At 44.7% G+C, this 16330-nt stretch overlaps 1 protein-coding gene across 2 annotated transcripts in view; it reads left to right on the plus strand.

The window, feature by feature from the left end:
- The window catches only part of FAM120A (family with sequence similarity 120A), a 117363-nt gene that overhangs the window by 58548 nt on the left and 42485 nt on the right, over positions 1 to 16330 (plus strand). Inside the window, exons 6-7 of one of the 2 annotated variants that reach the window (XM_010375119.2) lie at positions 8483 to 8583; positions 8799 to 9085. In XM_010375119.2, the coding sequence (XP_010373421.1) occupies positions 8483 to 8583; positions 8799 to 9085 (388 nt within the window). The remainder of the gene's footprint in view (positions 1 to 8482; positions 8584 to 8798; positions 9086 to 16330) is intronic. The other variant, XM_010375120.2, reaches the window with a different exon arrangement.

Here is a 16330-nt window from a genome sequence, read left to right on the forward strand (position 1 = left end):
CCCAATGGCATGCCACTCAGACCCTGGAGGTCTGAACAGAGCCCGCTGCAGGCTCTGGTGAGAAATCTGTAGTGTAACCTGCCTCAGACAGCTGAGTGCTCTAGCAAAAGGGCCAAAGGATAGAGGCAGGTCCTCTAGTGCAGAAAGAATGGAAATGTGAAAGAGACCACATGGTGGCCCACACTGCCCCAGGCCATGCCTGGCTGACAGCTGGATGGCTGGACCCACCTGGACCCACCCGGTGGCCCTCCTGTCCTGCTGTGGTCAGGGCAGAAGCAGAGCCCCTGGGGCCTCCTGCAGAGGAGTTGGCTCAGCAGGGGACGTGGATGGCCTCGGGGGTTGGGACTGACCAAGCCTGGGGGCTATGACCGTAAGCGGGGCCCATTATAGAAGCTGAGGATGACTTTCTTATTTTCTCCGGAGGTGGTTTGATACTGTGCAGTGTGGAGGTGCCATATAATTTAGCCATGTCCCTGCTGTCATTGTCAAGAACGTGTTTAGTTTTTTGCTACTATAATGATTTAAAAAATTTTTTTTCACGAGGTATTCAATATTATACTATTGCTGTATTTTACTAATAACCTTAAAAATTTGACATTCCTTAAAAATGTGTTATATTAGGCCGGGCGCGGTGGCTCACGCCTGTAATCCCAGCACTTTGGGAGGCTGAGGCAGGCGGATCACGAGGTCAGAAGATCGAGACCATCCTGGTTAACACGGTGAAACCCGTCTCTACCAAAAATACAAAAAATTAGCCGGGCGCGGTGGTGGGCACCTGTAGACCCAGCTACTCGGGAGGCTGAGGCAGGAGAATGACGTGAACCCAGGAGGCAGAGCTTGCAGTGAGCCAAGATTGTGCCATTGCACTCCAGCCTGGGTGACAGAGACCCCGCCTCAAAAAAAAAAAAAAAAAGTTATATTAAATCCTCACTTTGTCCTATAGCTTTGCTTACTAGACTTGCCCTTTCTTATTTTTATACTAAAGTTTTGTTGTTGTGATGAAAAACTGTTAAAAAAAAATAGAAGGAACAGTAGAGTGAGTGGTGGCATACCTACTTCAGATTACACAAATGGCAACCTGTGCTTGAGGTCAGTCTTTATAAAAAAAGAGATGCATCAGGCTTTTCTAAAAGTCACGTACAGCCCCCTTGAACGTGTTTTTGTATTTCCTCACCTCATACATATGGAATAATTAATACATTGCTTTAATTTTAAATTAAATGCTGTATTGTGCTTACTATTCTGCACTAGGTCTTTTTGAGATGTGTCCTAGTTCATCTTGAGTTTTTATCTTTAAAGCTGACGCAGATGATGTTGATGTTAAGCCCTGGAGGCTGACAGAATAAAGGGTACCAGAGGGAAGTCAGGGCATTACTCCCGTTGAGTAGAAAGGCCACTCATCTTGCGCTTCTGATCCAGAATTCCCAAGTAGAAAACTGGATTCTCCTGCTGGTGCTGGGGACTTTGCTTTCAGTGTCTGCTCTGCGACCTTTCGCTCCATTTTCAGTGAGTTCGTGGTAGTTAGAGTGAAGTAGGAAGTGACACAGGTTGCCTGATCTTGTGGCCGTTTTGGAAGGTCATTTTTATTTTGAACTTAAAAGTCGAATGTTTTGTAAGAACCTACACCCTCCTTTGAGCCATTGTGTGATTTAAAAGACTGCAGCGTGTGTCTTCCCAAAGCGGATGCATTTAGGTTTATTAACGTTGGGTTTGTCATTGGCGTTTCAATGTTTGGTAACAAATGAGGAATGTCAGTTCAGTTTACCAGTGACTTCAAAATAGAGACCTGGTAGAGTTTCCTTTTAGGTTGGGCTTTTCCAAAATCCACAAATGGTCAGAAACTAATTTATCTTGTTTCATCATAGACTTACAAAACACATTTCGGTGCCTAAATGGGATTTGGGATTTTTGTTTGTTTTTTGTGTTGCTTTTGTGAGTGTGTAGAGACAGGGTCTTGATGTGTTGTCTGGGCTGGTCTGAACTGCCTCAGCCTCCCCGTGTCAGGATCGTAGGCATGAGCCGCCGTAACCAGCTTTAATGAGGTGTAATGTTCCTATCCTGCCTTCTTGAACTTTGCTCAGTCAGTACACATATTCTGTTCAAACTGAATAATTGAACCCAGGAACTGAATACATTTAGGTAAAACTTGCTACTTGAGACTCTGGCACCGGGTGGATTTGAATGATGCCGTATCTTGTGCTGTCTATCCTCTCACTATCCACATTCAGGGATGGAAAAGATTTGGAGAGTGATGCTTATAGTAAAGTTCAGCCCAGCTCCCTGCTGTAGAATGTTCTTGTATGAGCAGTCGAGCAGTCAGTAAAGCAACCCTTTTCATTGTTGAACTGCTCTCGTTCTTAGAAAGTTCTTGTTTCTGTTGACTTGAAATTTGCTTCCGTGGTTTAATTTTTCCCACTGTTCTGAATTCTTTCACGTGCCACACAGAACGTGCCTGTTCACTGAGTTCATAATCTTACTTCTCATGGGCCTTGCACTTAGCCTTCGTCAAGCTCATCATCCCTCAGGTTTTGCCTCCTCCTGTCACCAGGCCTTGTCTTCTGGGCTCCAGCATCTGGCTCTTCCCATGGGGTCTGGCCAGCACCGCAGGCTCTGGACCAGCATCAGCTGCCCCCAGGCTCTTAGCTCTAGGGAGTTGCTCCTCCATCCTTTGCCTGCCTGGGCACCGACCTTGCACCTAGTCCCAGTCCAGGCTCGGCTCCGGCTCTGCTGGTCCTCCTCTCCCTACAGGATGGCCAGCCGCCACACCCTCCCACTGTGCTCCAGGCCCCACCCTGCCTCTCTGGACACTGGATCCGTAGTGTAATGGGAACAGGTCACATGACAGTTTCCTTTCTATGCCTTTTTATCTTCTGTAGACTATTGAGATTTAGTAAACATGTCCGTTTGCAATGTTTGAAAACATTAAATGTTTGAAAATTGGTTAATTTTAAAAATGGTTGAAAAGTTTTGCCTTGTGTGTGTTTGCAAGCGATGAAAACTAAAGGTGGTAGGGATTATATTAATTTATTTAATCTTGGACTCAACATTTTCAAAGCTATATTTTTTGGGTAATACTTGAAAATCATACAGTGTCTGCCCATTTATTTATTTATTTATTTATGAGATGGAGTCTCACTGTGTCACCCAGGCCAGAGTGCAGTGGTGCGATCTCTGCTGACTACAGCCTCTGCCTCCTGGGTTCAAGCGATTTTCAGCCTCTGCTTCCTGAGTAGCTGGGATTATAGGCACCTGCCACCACACCTGGCTAGTTTTTTTTTATTTTTAGTAGAGATGGGCTTTCGCCATGTTGGTCAGGCTGATCTTGGACTCCTGACCTCAAGTGATTCGCCCGCCTTGGCCTCCCAAAGTGCTGGATTACAGGCATGAGCCACCGAGCCAGGCCAGTTTTTTGTTTTGTTTTGTTTTTTAAGACTTACTTTGTTATTCTTCTTTGTTTTGTTTAACATAACATTTCAGAATCATATGCCAAGTAATAGAGGAACGTTTGTTAAGTGGGGCTAGGAATGGGGACTGGGGTATGGCCGACTGTAGTTCTAAGAAGAGGTTCCAGTTTAACACCATTCCTATAAGAATTTTATCGTATTTTAATTCAGAGCAAAAGCCACACAGCTGCATAGAGGTGTAAGTGAGTCCTTTGAGGAAGTAGGTAACTGAGCTGTAAAAAGTCAAGATCACACAGCTGAGGGATTGCAGTGCGTGTTTCTTTTCATTCTGAAAGAACTTTTTACTATTTAACAACTATTTTTAAAGTTACAAAATAGTTTGAAATATAGTAAACTTTTTTGGCCTTTTTTTCTTCTTTCGCTCCTTGTCTTCAGTCTGCGTACTTTTTTTTTTTACCAAAAGCCCACCTCTCTAGTAAGTGTGAAAGGAAGAGAATGAGAAACTGGTGGTGTGATCTCTACTCTGGAGCCTCGTGTCCCTTCTGAGAAAGATGCCTCTCGTTGTAGAGAAGACACATAACGGTTCTGCTCAGCTGCACTTGGGCATGGAGAACAAGAACCAATTTAGACGAAGGCCTGAATCCACAGAGGCAGACCCTGGATTAGGAGGCACTTCTGTAGCCTTCAGGAGATGCAGACCAATTAATTAACTCATTGGACTGCTTTGATAGAATAGTGACTTGCTCTGTGGATTCATAGAGAATTATTTGAGGTCAATGATTGGAATGTGATTTTAGAAAATATTCTTTCCTTGGAATTCTTTGGTTTTATGCTGTAATGTAGTTTGTTTGTTTGCTTTGAAGGAAAGTTTGCACTTTCAAGGACGGTTTTAGGGTGTAATGGCCAAAAACCAAACAACAAAAATGGTCATCTTCACTTGGATATATGGGTGCTACATGAGGTCATCTTCACTTGGATATATGGGTGCTACATGAGGTCATCTTCACTTGGATATATGGGTGCTACATGAGGTCATCTTCACTTGGATATATGGGTGCTACATGAGTTCATCTTCACTTGGATATATGGGTGCTACATGAGGTCATCTTCACTTGAATATATGGGTGCTACATGAGGTCATCTTCACTTGGATATATGGGTGCTACATGAGTTCATCTTCACTTGGTTATATGGGTGCTACATGAGTTCATCTTCACTTGGATATATGGGTGCTACATGAGGTCATCTTCACTTGAATATATGGGTGCTACATGAGGTCATCTTCACTTGGATATATGGGTGCTACATGAGGTCATCTTCACTTGGATATATGGGTGCTACATGAGGTCATCTTCACTTGGATATATGGGTGCTACATGAGTTCATCTTCACTTGAATATATGGGTGCTACATGAGGTCATCTTCACTTGGATATATGGGTGCTACATGAGTTCATCTTCACTTGGATATATGGGTGCTACATGAGGTCATCTTCACTTGAATATATGGGTGCTACATGAGGTCATCTTCACTTGGATATATGGGTGCTACATGAGGTCATCTTCACTTGGATATATGGGTGCTACATGAGGTCATCTTCACTTGGATATATGGGTGCTACATGAGTTCATCTTCACTTGAATATATGGGTGCTACATGAGGTCATCTTCACTTGGTTATATGGGTGCTACATGAGTTCATCTTCACTTGGATATATGGGTGCTACATGAGGTCATCTTCACTTGGATATATGGGTGCTACATGAGGTCATCTTCACTTGGATATATGGGTGCTACATGAGGTCATCTTCACTTGGATATATGGGTGCTACATGAGTTCATCTTCACTTGGATATATGGGTGCTACATGAGGTCATCTTCACTTGGTTATATGGGTGCTACATGAGTTCATCTTCACTTGAATATATGGGTGCTACATGAGTTCATCTTCACTTGAATATATGGGTGCTACATGAGTTCATCTTCACTTGGATATATGGGTGCTACATGAGGTCATCTTCACTTGGTTATATGGGTGCTACATGAGTTCATCTTCACTTGAATATATGGGTGCTACATGAGTTCATCTTCACTTGAATATATGGGTGCTACATGAGTTCATCTTCACTTGGATATATGGGTGCTACATGAGTTCATCTTCACTTGGATATATGGGTGCTACATGAGTTCATCTTCACTTGGATATATGGGTGCTACATGAGGTCATCTTCACTTGGATATATGGGTGCTACATGAGTTCATCTTCACTTGGTTATATGGGTGCTACATGAGTTCATCTTCACTTGGATATATGGGTGCTACATGAGGTCATCTTCACTTGGATATATGGGTGCTACATGAGTTCATCTTCACTTGGATATATGGGTGCTACATGAGTTCATCTTCACTTGGATATATGGGTGCTACATGAGGTCATCTTCACTTGGATATATGGGTGCTACATGAGTTCATCTTCACTTGGATATATGGGTGCTACATGAGTCTAGCCTTTCATTTGTATTATTCCAAAGTTAGGTGTGTGAGGTCAGCCACAAGACATTATACACTAGACATTTTACATTGATTTAAATTATACTGTCAGAGCTTGAATAGATTTTATAGTATTCTTTGGGCCAAACCTGCCTATCAGAATCACCTGTGAACAGTTTTTTAATAGCGACTTTGATTGTACACGTACAGGTGCAGATCTAGCGAACATACTGTTTTAGGAACAGCTCCTTGTATTGTCTGTACCATGCATGTGTGTGTGCCATGCATGCACGTGTGGGGTGTGTTTGTGTGCACTCCTGTGTGTATCCGCACTTGTGTGTGAGTGAGCACTTAATCGTGCATGCACATCCCTTAGGGGCGTGGACCTGTGGACTTACTGGTCAGTTAGGAATGTGTTGTGTGCGCGTGTCTGCATGTTGTGTGCAAGTGTGAGGTATCTGTGACTACACACATGCCAGTCTCATTATTCCCAGCTTCTTATACTGCAGTTGTCTTTGTTTGGTACAAAGGTGGAAGCTCTGCCAAGGCTTTTTCTTGGTGCGAGCCAGGATCAAAGGGCTGTGGCGTTTTAGAGCTTACAGGCTGAGGGCCCTTGGAAGGCAGGAACTGCAGACGAATTCTAGTCTGTAAGGTTCCTAGTTGTTCTCTGGGGTGAGTCAGCAATGATCTGTGCTTCACTCCCAGTGTCTGTTGGCCATGCTTGGCTCTCAGGAGGCTGGACCAAGGACAGCGTTTGCTCTCCTGGTCTCACCACACCGGTATTGGCTTAGGGAGCCTTATGCGAATGCCGCCATGGACGTTAGCTTTTCAGAGAACGGGAGTGAAGGTTTGGGGAATGTTTCTGTCCTTACCTGTGTTGGCAGTAGTCAGTGTAAGAGGTGGTGGTTTGTGGGTTGTGTACCCTTTGCCTGGTGTTTTCTTCTGATTTCATACTGCTATAAAGAACTGCCCAGGACTGGGTAATTTATAAAGAAAGGAGGTTTAGTTGACTCACAGTTCAGCATGGCTGGGGAGGCCTCAGGAAACTTAGCATCATGGTGAAGTTGAAGGGGAAGTAAGGCACCGTCTTCACAAGGCGGCTGGAAGAAGTGCCCAGTGAAGGGGGAAGAGCCCCTTATAAAACTGTCAGATCTGGTGAGAACTCACTCACTATCATTAGAAGAGCATGGGCGAAATTGCCCCTGTGTCACTTGGTCTCCGCCTAGACACGTGGGGATTGTGGGGATTATAATTAAAGATGAGATTTGAGGGGGGACGTGAAGCCTAACCATATCACCTGGTGTTCAAATGAAGAGGTTATAGAAGCATATCTACTGCTTAAAGAGGGAAATTGGAGTCAGGAAGCTTTAGGCTTAGTTTTCTTCCACATTTAAAACAAGCCCAAGGAAGAGATGGTGCAGCCGTGCAAGCCCCTGGCGCATCTGTTGTGTCTCACACAGGTTTTCTATTTTCTCTGTGTCTTCAGCAGTGCATCTTACACCACCTCAGGGCTCCTTTCATACCCAGGCCCAGTCCTCAGCCTGACACAACATAGACACTCAGCAACTAAGTGTTCTGAGAGGGAGTATAACTCCTGGGGGTCTGCGTCCTATGTCCTTGTGTTTCCTGCCGGTAGTGTTTGGAAGTGCTGTTGACATCTGGGCCCCAGTTGGTCCTTGTTACTGCAGGTCTTGTGCCGTCTCTGGAACAGCCCTTTATGGGCACCGTCTACTCACTCATTCACTTCTGTTGGCTGACGTGGCCCCTGAGATCTCCTCTTGTCCTTAGACTCCGTGAGACCAGACGTTGAGTGTGGAGGCTTCCAGCCCCTGCCTTCTGTCCCAGCTTCGGGCTGGCCTAGCTCCTCGTCCTGCTGTCCTGCTTCAGCCATTCCTCTATGTGCTTTCAGTCCCCTAACAGATTTCTTCAGTTTGCAACATAGCGTGGGAATGATGACTGGCACACATCAGGCAGGTTTATGACATTATGTTTTAAGAGAACACAGAATCCCAAATTACTTATCCTGTATATGTGTTAAAATGTGTAACCTAATTGCTAAACAATGAAAAACAATTCCTTTTACGTTTAAAAACTCAAGAATATAATGGTAGTTGCAATGTACTTTAAACAGAGAAGTCCTCTTGCTTGACAAAGGTAAAGGAAACTGTTCGGTCCGACTTTGTTCCTTTCATGCCTGCCAGGGCTTCTGGTTTTACGGAGACCTCAGGCTAGGAGCAGCCCTGAGCAGGGAGACTGAGTTACAGAGAATCCCCACCAAGTTGCAGGCAGAGGGACAGCCGAGGCCCTCAGGAGGTGCCCGAGAGCAGAACCACTACGGCAAGTTCACCGAGAGATCTGGAAAGTTAGAATCCCAGTCCCAGTCCATCAAATCGAGCAACATAAAATTAAGTTGTCCTTACTGTGAAATGGCAATTTGTAATGATTTCTGAGAAGTGGGACCCATGGTGGTGTCGATGTCTGAGCCAGGTGAGGGTGAGATCCCTGGCGCCATGGGCTGGCCGCCAGGATGCCCTGGGAAACGCCTTCTGTTCACAGCTGTGTGATTCTTTTCTTTCTGTATTGGTGAAGCAGCCAGACCCGGTCCCTTTGGAATGCCTGGGATGGTGCCGCCGCATGTTCCTCCTCAGATGCTCAACATTCCGCAGACCTCTCTGCAAGCAAAGCCCGTGGTAAGGCCTTCCCTGCACTGGGTCGGGTGGCCGGTCGCAGACACGGTGTGTGCATTGAATTTCAATGAATGCCAAAATAAGTTCCTAAGCTCTTGAATTGATGTGTGAAATAGATGCCAGTGTTTGTTGAAATAAAAATGAGCCGGGAAACGTTGGCCTGGACCTGAGTCGGGTCCTGCTGGCCACGTGCACGTGACCTGTGCCCTTCGCTTCAGGCCCCACAGGTGCCCAGCCCAGGGGGCGCCCCGGGCCAGGGTCCATACCCGTACAGCCTCTCTGAGCCAGCACCTCTCACGTTGGACACGAGCGGGAAGAATCTGACGGAGCAGAACAGCTACAGCAACATTCCTCACGAAGGGAAGCACACACCGCTGTATGAGCGGTCCTCGCCCATCAACCCGGCCCAGAGCGGCAGCCCCAACCACGTGGATTCCGCCTACTTCCCTGGCTCTTCTACATCGTCATCTTCCGACAACGACGAGGGCAGCGGAGGGGCGACAAAGTGAGTGGTGCGCGGGTCGCGGGGTGCTTCCTGGCAGGTAGTGACCTGGGGAAGCTGCCTTCTGGCCTGCCAGCCCAGCTGGTGTTGTGCTCAAAGATGTAGTTGGTTGCAGGTGGGTGATGGTCAGTCTGTACTCAGACGGGGGCTCCTTGGACAGAGAGGAGAGAGGAAGAGTAGGTATGTTCTTTGAAGTTTTCCATGATTTAAAACCTGCACCATCCCAGCCCCATGGCCTGGAGCCACAGGAACCTTTCTGGGGAGGAATTTGACAAGAACTGGTTTGTGTGATGCCCCAAACATGGGGGCATTTGTCCGGTGTGGTGCCACTCACACCCACCACAGCAACTGCCTGCCGACCCCTGAAACATTGATCTCCTCCTGGATCAAGGGAGCTCTGAATTTCCTCTCCTTCTCCTAAACTCAGCAGGTCAGAGGACACTTTTGAAATAACACTGTTTGTCCAAGCAAAACCCTAGAAAGCTGCCTAGACCCGGGCTGGAATTGTTTCCTTAGAGGAGTATTTTAAACACTGTGTGTCCCTGAGTAAATGAGTTCACAAATACATAGTTGGTTAAAATTTGATCGAGGAAATCTTAAATTTGCACTCCCCCTTTCTTTTAAACTGTCTTATGTTTATAACAAAAAAACAGAGACAGAAAATTTCTTTCCTTTAAGTCAATGTCTCCTTTTCCTTAGTGTGAACTCTACAGCGTAGATAACCAGGACTGGTTGATGTTACATCTATTTCTTATGTAAGAAATGTAAGAGACGTAGTTGTCAGTTTCCATGCCAGTTCTTACCTGGAGTGTCACCTGAAGCAGGTGATCTTTCTTCTCTGTTCTCTCTCCATCTGTAAAATGGGAATGAATGTCTGATAATCCAGGGCAGAGCTTATTGAAGGGCTCTCTGCCATCCAGGGATGCACACCCTGTTGATAGCAGAGAAGTATAACATTAGTAAATGTTGATTTGCTAAATGTGCAGAGAAGTATAAAATTAATAAATGTTGATTTGCTAAATGTGCAGAGAAGTATAAAATTAATAAATGTTGATTTGCTGTATATGCAATGCCAAGACTCTAAAATGAAGTAAAGAGTTGCAGTTGAATATTCAAACTTTTAAATTAACCTCTAGCAAAATAATATATTGAGTACCCATTGAATCAGAATCTCTGGTTAGGGTCCCCAAATTTGCATTTTACATAAACACCTCAGTCAGTCTTTAGCACACTGAAGTTTGAGAACAACTGGTAGATGGTCTTAGAAGCCCTTACGCACCAGAATTCTAAGGCATGTGCAGTTTATTTTAAAATGTGACTGATATCAGCAAGGTCCGAGTGTCTGTTAAATACAGTTTTTGGTTTAGTAAGAAATGTTCTTTCTAAACTGTGAAACATGGGTGAGAAATAAGACAAAAAGCAAAAGAAGTAAGCTTTATAACCCCAACAAGAGTTCAGTGCTAATGATGGAGATGTGGAAACCAGGTCAGGGTGCTGACTTGGGGACGTAGGTGGTGACTGGAGCATATCTCAGTTGAGGCGCTTGTTCCTCCGGTGGGGAGGGATTGAGAAGAATGTGAGTTGCCATCTAATTTGGCAAGTTGTCTTTGTTAGGGTGAGCTGAACTTGGAGTGATTAGGACTGCCTGAGTAAGTCCTGTCTTTGCTGTGTACACACCCTCCTACCTGTCTGTAAAGGTTCTGGTCAGCTTTTTGGAGCCTGGGCATCTGGCCTCCCTCTGACCTCTTGCAGTGCTTATTGTCTTTATCCCCAGTATGGCATCTTTAGTGTTTTCTGGAGATGCATCTTGTTTCTGTCACTGGAATTTGACCTGGTCAGAGTCTTGTGTTTTTCCCATCCTTGTGGTATGAAGTGCCATGAAGAATGCAGGGTACACCCTGTAATCAAAAGATTGGATTCAAGCTGTGTGACTTAGCAGTGACTTAATTTCCTTGAATCTGTTTCTACTTTTATTATAATAAGGAAGAGACAGACATGTTAGAGTTGAGATGAATGAAGGCAGAGGAGACGAGGGTGCTTGATTCTGAAGGCTTTGGGGTCAGAAACTAGCATTCAACTTGGGGTCAAACCCTTGATCACGGTCATCCTTTCCTTCTGGCAGGTACAGGGGTGTGACGCGTGTGCCAAGCAGGGACAGTGTTCATGATTTTCAGCAAGGGTTCAAGTGTGTTGAATTGGTTGTTCTGCAGTGTGTAATGTGCCCCTTAGGCTGTGCATAAGAGAATGAAGAATTGCTTTCATAGTTTACCAAAAAAAAGTCACTACTTTTTTAACCTTTGGTTTAGAATTGAATGAGGACCCCGGGACCTATGTTGCTTTTTCAGGATGGTCCTTAGGGAATGGAAATTATTCATTCTCTTAGGTAAGAAATACTTAGGCATTTATTTACCAGTGAACAGGGCAGAGGATAGGAGTGATGAGGTCTGTGCGCAGAGCTTGCATTCTAGAGGACAGTATGTAAGCAGTGAACATAGAAGCCCTGACGAGTGCATGAAGAAGACATGCCGAGAGTGAGGAGCGGGGAACTGGGAGCACTAGAGCAAAGGGGAGCGGGAAGACTGGGAGAAAGAAGCAAATCAGCTGATGGACTGTGGGGTGAGGACCAGCAGGGCCGGGCCGTGCACAGCTGGGTGTGTTCTGAGTGCCACGGGAAACGTCTAGGGCAGACTTGTTACCCCGTGGCCTGCGGGCCGTGCGCAGCCCAGGATGGTGTCCCAACACAAATTCATCAACTTTCTTAAAACATGATGAGATTTCTGATTTTTTTTTTTTTAAAGCTCATTAGCTATCGTTAGTCTATTTTATGTGGGGCCCAAGACAATTCTTTTTCTTCTAATGTGGCCCAGGGATGCCAAAAGATTGGACACTGCTGATCCAGAGTGAGCTTAGCATGACCTTAGGCTGGAGAGACCCTGGTGTTTTTTTGGAGGTGAGTTTACTCCCACCTTGATGCCATTTACCCTCGAGACAGTGGGTCTCCGGACAGTCAGACCATTCAGCTAGTGGAAACAGTTGAACTCCAGAACTCTGGTCTTAACATAAATTGATGGTAAAAATGTTTATATGTATGTATATATTTTAAAATTTTTTTGAGGTGGAATTTTGCTCTTGTTGGCCAGGCTGGAGTACAATGGCATGATCTCGGCTAACTGCAACCTCTGCCTCCCGGGTTCAAGCGATTCTCCTGCCTCAGCCTCCCGAGTAGCTAGGATTACAGTTGCCCACTACCACGCCCAGCTAATTTTTCTGTATTTTCACTAGAGACGAGGTTTCACCATGTTGGCCAGGCTGTTCTCAAACTCCTGACCTCAGGTGATCCACCCGCTTCGGCCTCCCAAAGTGCTGGGATTATAGGCGGGACCCACTGGGCCTGGCTAGAAACATTTATAATTTCTGGACTATAAAATAACAGAGGCGATTGGCCTTGTAGATGTGTAGCAAGTTGTGCCCCCACCTGCTACGCTCTGCCTCTCATTGTCCAGCCCTAACTTCTCCTGTCTCTGTAGTGTACGTTCAGTGATACCATAAGGAAGGAATAATGTGGGACACCCTGCACAATAAACGGCCTAGTTTCCCCAACAGTAAATCAGTGGCGCTCTTTTAAAGGGTGGTAGTGATGGGCGATGGGGATTGTTACAAAAAAAGACAACAAAAAAAGAAAAAAGCTTCCTATGAATTAAACAGGTAAGTGCTTTTCTAAAATTATTATTATTATTATTACTGTTTTAGGGACAGGGTCTTGCTGTTTCACCCAGGCTGGAGTGCAGTGACATCATAACTCACTGCAGCCTCAAGCTCCTGGGCTCGGGTGATCCTCACACCTCAGCATGTTCCCCCTGAGATGAAAGACATGTTCCACCATGCCCAGCTAACTTGTATTATTTATAGTCATGGGGTCTTGCTGTATTGTCCAGACTGGTTTCAAACTCCTGGCCTGAAGCCATCCTCCTACCTCTGCCTCTGAAAGTGCTGGGATTACAGGCATGAGCCACTGTGTGCAGCCGACGGCAACTGTTTTAAATGGAAAAAGATACAAATGTGCTGAGTGTGGTACTGTACACCTGTAGTCCCAGCTACTCAGGAGGCTGAGGCGGGAGGATCACTTGAGCCCAGGAGGTCGAGGCTGCAGTGAGCTATGATCATACTTGTGAATGGCCAGTGCACTCTCTCCTGGGCAATGTAGTGAGAGCTCATCTCTTAAAGGTATAAGCATGGAATTCACAGAGGAAGCAGCCATCGATAAATGTAAAAAGTTGTTCACCCTCAGTAAGAATATCAAAGTTCTATAACTTAGAACATAAGATACCTTTCACAAAAGCTTATAAAATTGTCAAACATTTATTTCTGAAGATAAAATGTGGTGAGGGGTTATAGACGGAGTTATTGGGTCCTGGCTATCGCCACTGAGCGTTGCTGGATGTTGTCATGACTTGTGGACGTCTGAGAGCTGTGTGGGTTCGGGTGCTCTTTGTGGAGGTTTGCTCTGTGCCTGTAGGAAGGTGGCTGTGGGGTGTGCATGGCAGCAACATTGGTGGAACAGATGTGTGCGACCCCATGCTGTCATCAGGGTTCATTGCACAGGAGCCTCATACATACTACAGAGAATCTGCTTTTATAACCCCAAGTTCATGGGGAGGCGTCCACACAGATGGCAGCAGATCGGGAAGTGCTCTCAGCCAGTCCTCAGGGGCAGTAGGGCAGTCTTCATCTGGGTGCGCTTGGCAGCTCTGAGCTTTATCTCTTCTTTTTGTTGTATTTCTTTAATATCTTATTCAGCGTTTTAGTTTCTTTAGTTGGGTGAGTTGTTCAGTGTCTTTGTACCGTACAGTTCTCCTGTGCTGTTGGAATGGAAGTCATGGGCTGTGTTACTCTTTTGAAATGTAAATTTCTCTTTAGAATTTTTGGAAAAATCTGTTAGAGGAGGAGTTCTTAGAATATGAGAGGACTTCTTGCCACATAGCTGTGCCTGCCTGATGTATTTTTCCAACAAAATTGAAGGTGAACCTGTTAGGAGCTCAGTTCTGAGTTTGATTCGCTACTTTGAAGAGACACAACACTCTCTTTCTAGCATGTTCCTTGAAAGAAAATAGGCTGGTGCTTGGGTAGTGATCAGAACTGGCAGTTATTCTAGGCCTAAAAGAGTTTGGCAATAAAATAAGAAAAAGGGGCCACGTATGGTGGCTCATGCTTTAATCCCCACACTTTGAGAGGCTGAGGCTGGGGGATTACGTGAAGCCAGCCTGGGCAACATAAAATTTAAAAATTAGCCTGACATGGTGGCATGTGCCTGTGGGTCCAGCAACCTGGGTGGCTAAGACAGCAGGATCACTTGAGCCCAGGATTTGGAGGCTGTAGTGAGCCATGATGGCACCACTGCAGTCCGGCCGGGCAACAGAATGAGTCCCTGTCTCTTAAAAAGGAAAGAAAGAAAAGGAATGAAATGTGTGGCTTTCTAAGTAACGTCTCTGCCAGTTCCTTGTTAGAGCAGTAGTGCAGTACCAGCATAAACTTGCTTTATTCTTGTTTAAATTTTAAAAATTGAGGTGACATTCTTGTCTTTTTTCCCTTCCTGGTGCCTGTCAGATGTTTGTAATCTTGTTTCAGTTGAATTAAGAATTAAAGCTGAGGCTGGGTGCAATGGCTCATGCCTGTAATTTCAGCACTTTGGGAAGCTGAGGTAGGCGGATCACTTGAGGTCAGAAGTTCAAGACCAACATGGTGAAACCCTTTCTCTACCAAAAAATACAAAAATTAGCCGGATGTGGTGGTGTGTGCTTATAGTCCCAGCTGCTTGGGAGGCTGAGGTAGGAGAATTGCTTGAACCTGGGAGGTGGAGGTTGCAATGAGCCGAGATTATGCCACTGCACTCCAGCCTGGGCAACGGAGTGAGATCCTGTGTAAAAAACAAAGCAAAACAAAACAAAACAGTTACAATTGAATCCTTGTGGAGGTGTTTATTATATGTTACTTTCGTAGATTCATTTGGACTTGCAGAATCTGAATCAAATCTGAGGTTGATGTATTACAATTTTTAATTCTTTGTTTTATACTGTTTTTCTAATTATCATCTTGATACAAAGTTATATAGAATTCAAACACTGGAAAATACAGTATAGAGAATTCCCCATGATCTTACTTCTAGAGAGGTAATTATATTTGAAAGACTGTTGAATATTCAAGCACTTTATTTTCCTCTGCATCTGCTAAAATAAGATTTTTACAATAACTAGGTCTATCTTAGGGAGAGTAACTTGCCCTTTTTCCTTTTCTTCCATCTTTTATACTTAATATACTTATGTAACTATGTATTCTTATTTGTGCATGTATTAATATGCATGTGTACTTAATACCTAATATTTAATAAGATCTATATATGTCCACTTTATTACTTTAATATTTTTGCATAAAATTACTGACATTTTAAAATAGATATGTAAAAGTCCTCATTCAGAGAGAAGACTGAGTTTTTTTCCACCTTGTGTCCTTATTTGTATAAATGTGTTTCATTTTCTTGAGAATTTATATATGTATCTTAGTAGAGAAAGCCCTGTGGAATAGGACATCTCCACATTTATTATTTATTTTGACATGTGGTGTTATGGAGGCATCTCTTGCATAAGTCTTGTGTTCCCCTCCCCTGTTAAGTTTTGCTAATGACTTGTACTCCCTGGACCAAATCTGGACTGTGAAAGATGAACCACAGGAAGGCAGGCTGTTTGGTGTTAGCGTGCTCCATGAGCAGCACTGAGACTGAGCTGTTGGCAGGAAGCGGTTTGCTCAGTCTCTTGGTTGGTATTTCTCGGTGGCGTTGTGACTTGAAGCTCGCAGGACCTCAGAGCATTCAGATGTGCATGGCAGGTTTGCTGTGTTGTTTGTATATTAAATTAGCTGATGAATAAGCTCAATGAATGGTAGCTGTCACTACTTTTTAAAAATTAACTATTAGTATGCTAGAAAACCAGAACACTGATTCGGTTTTTAGTGTAAAATAACTAAAAGAATTTTATTTGGCTCCCTTTGATCTGGTATCCTAGGAAGTATGTACCTGATGTGCCTGTTTTGCTTGAAGATGGTGTTGAATGTTTTTCTTGTCCTTTAAGTCCTTTCCAACTCCACTTCCAAAAAAACTTTGTGTTTCCCGAGGAGAATTCCATCGTGCCCTGCTCCAGGATCCTAGGCATGGGTCCTGGGGCTGAAACCCCTTACTCAAACCCCCCCTCCCCCCAC

Source organism: Rhinopithecus roxellana, chromosome 16 (assembly GCF_007565055.1).
Source record: "Rhinopithecus roxellana isolate Shanxi Qingling chromosome 16, ASM756505v1, whole genome shotgun sequence".
NCBI lineage: Eukaryota > Metazoa > Chordata > Mammalia > Primates > Cercopithecidae > Rhinopithecus > Rhinopithecus roxellana.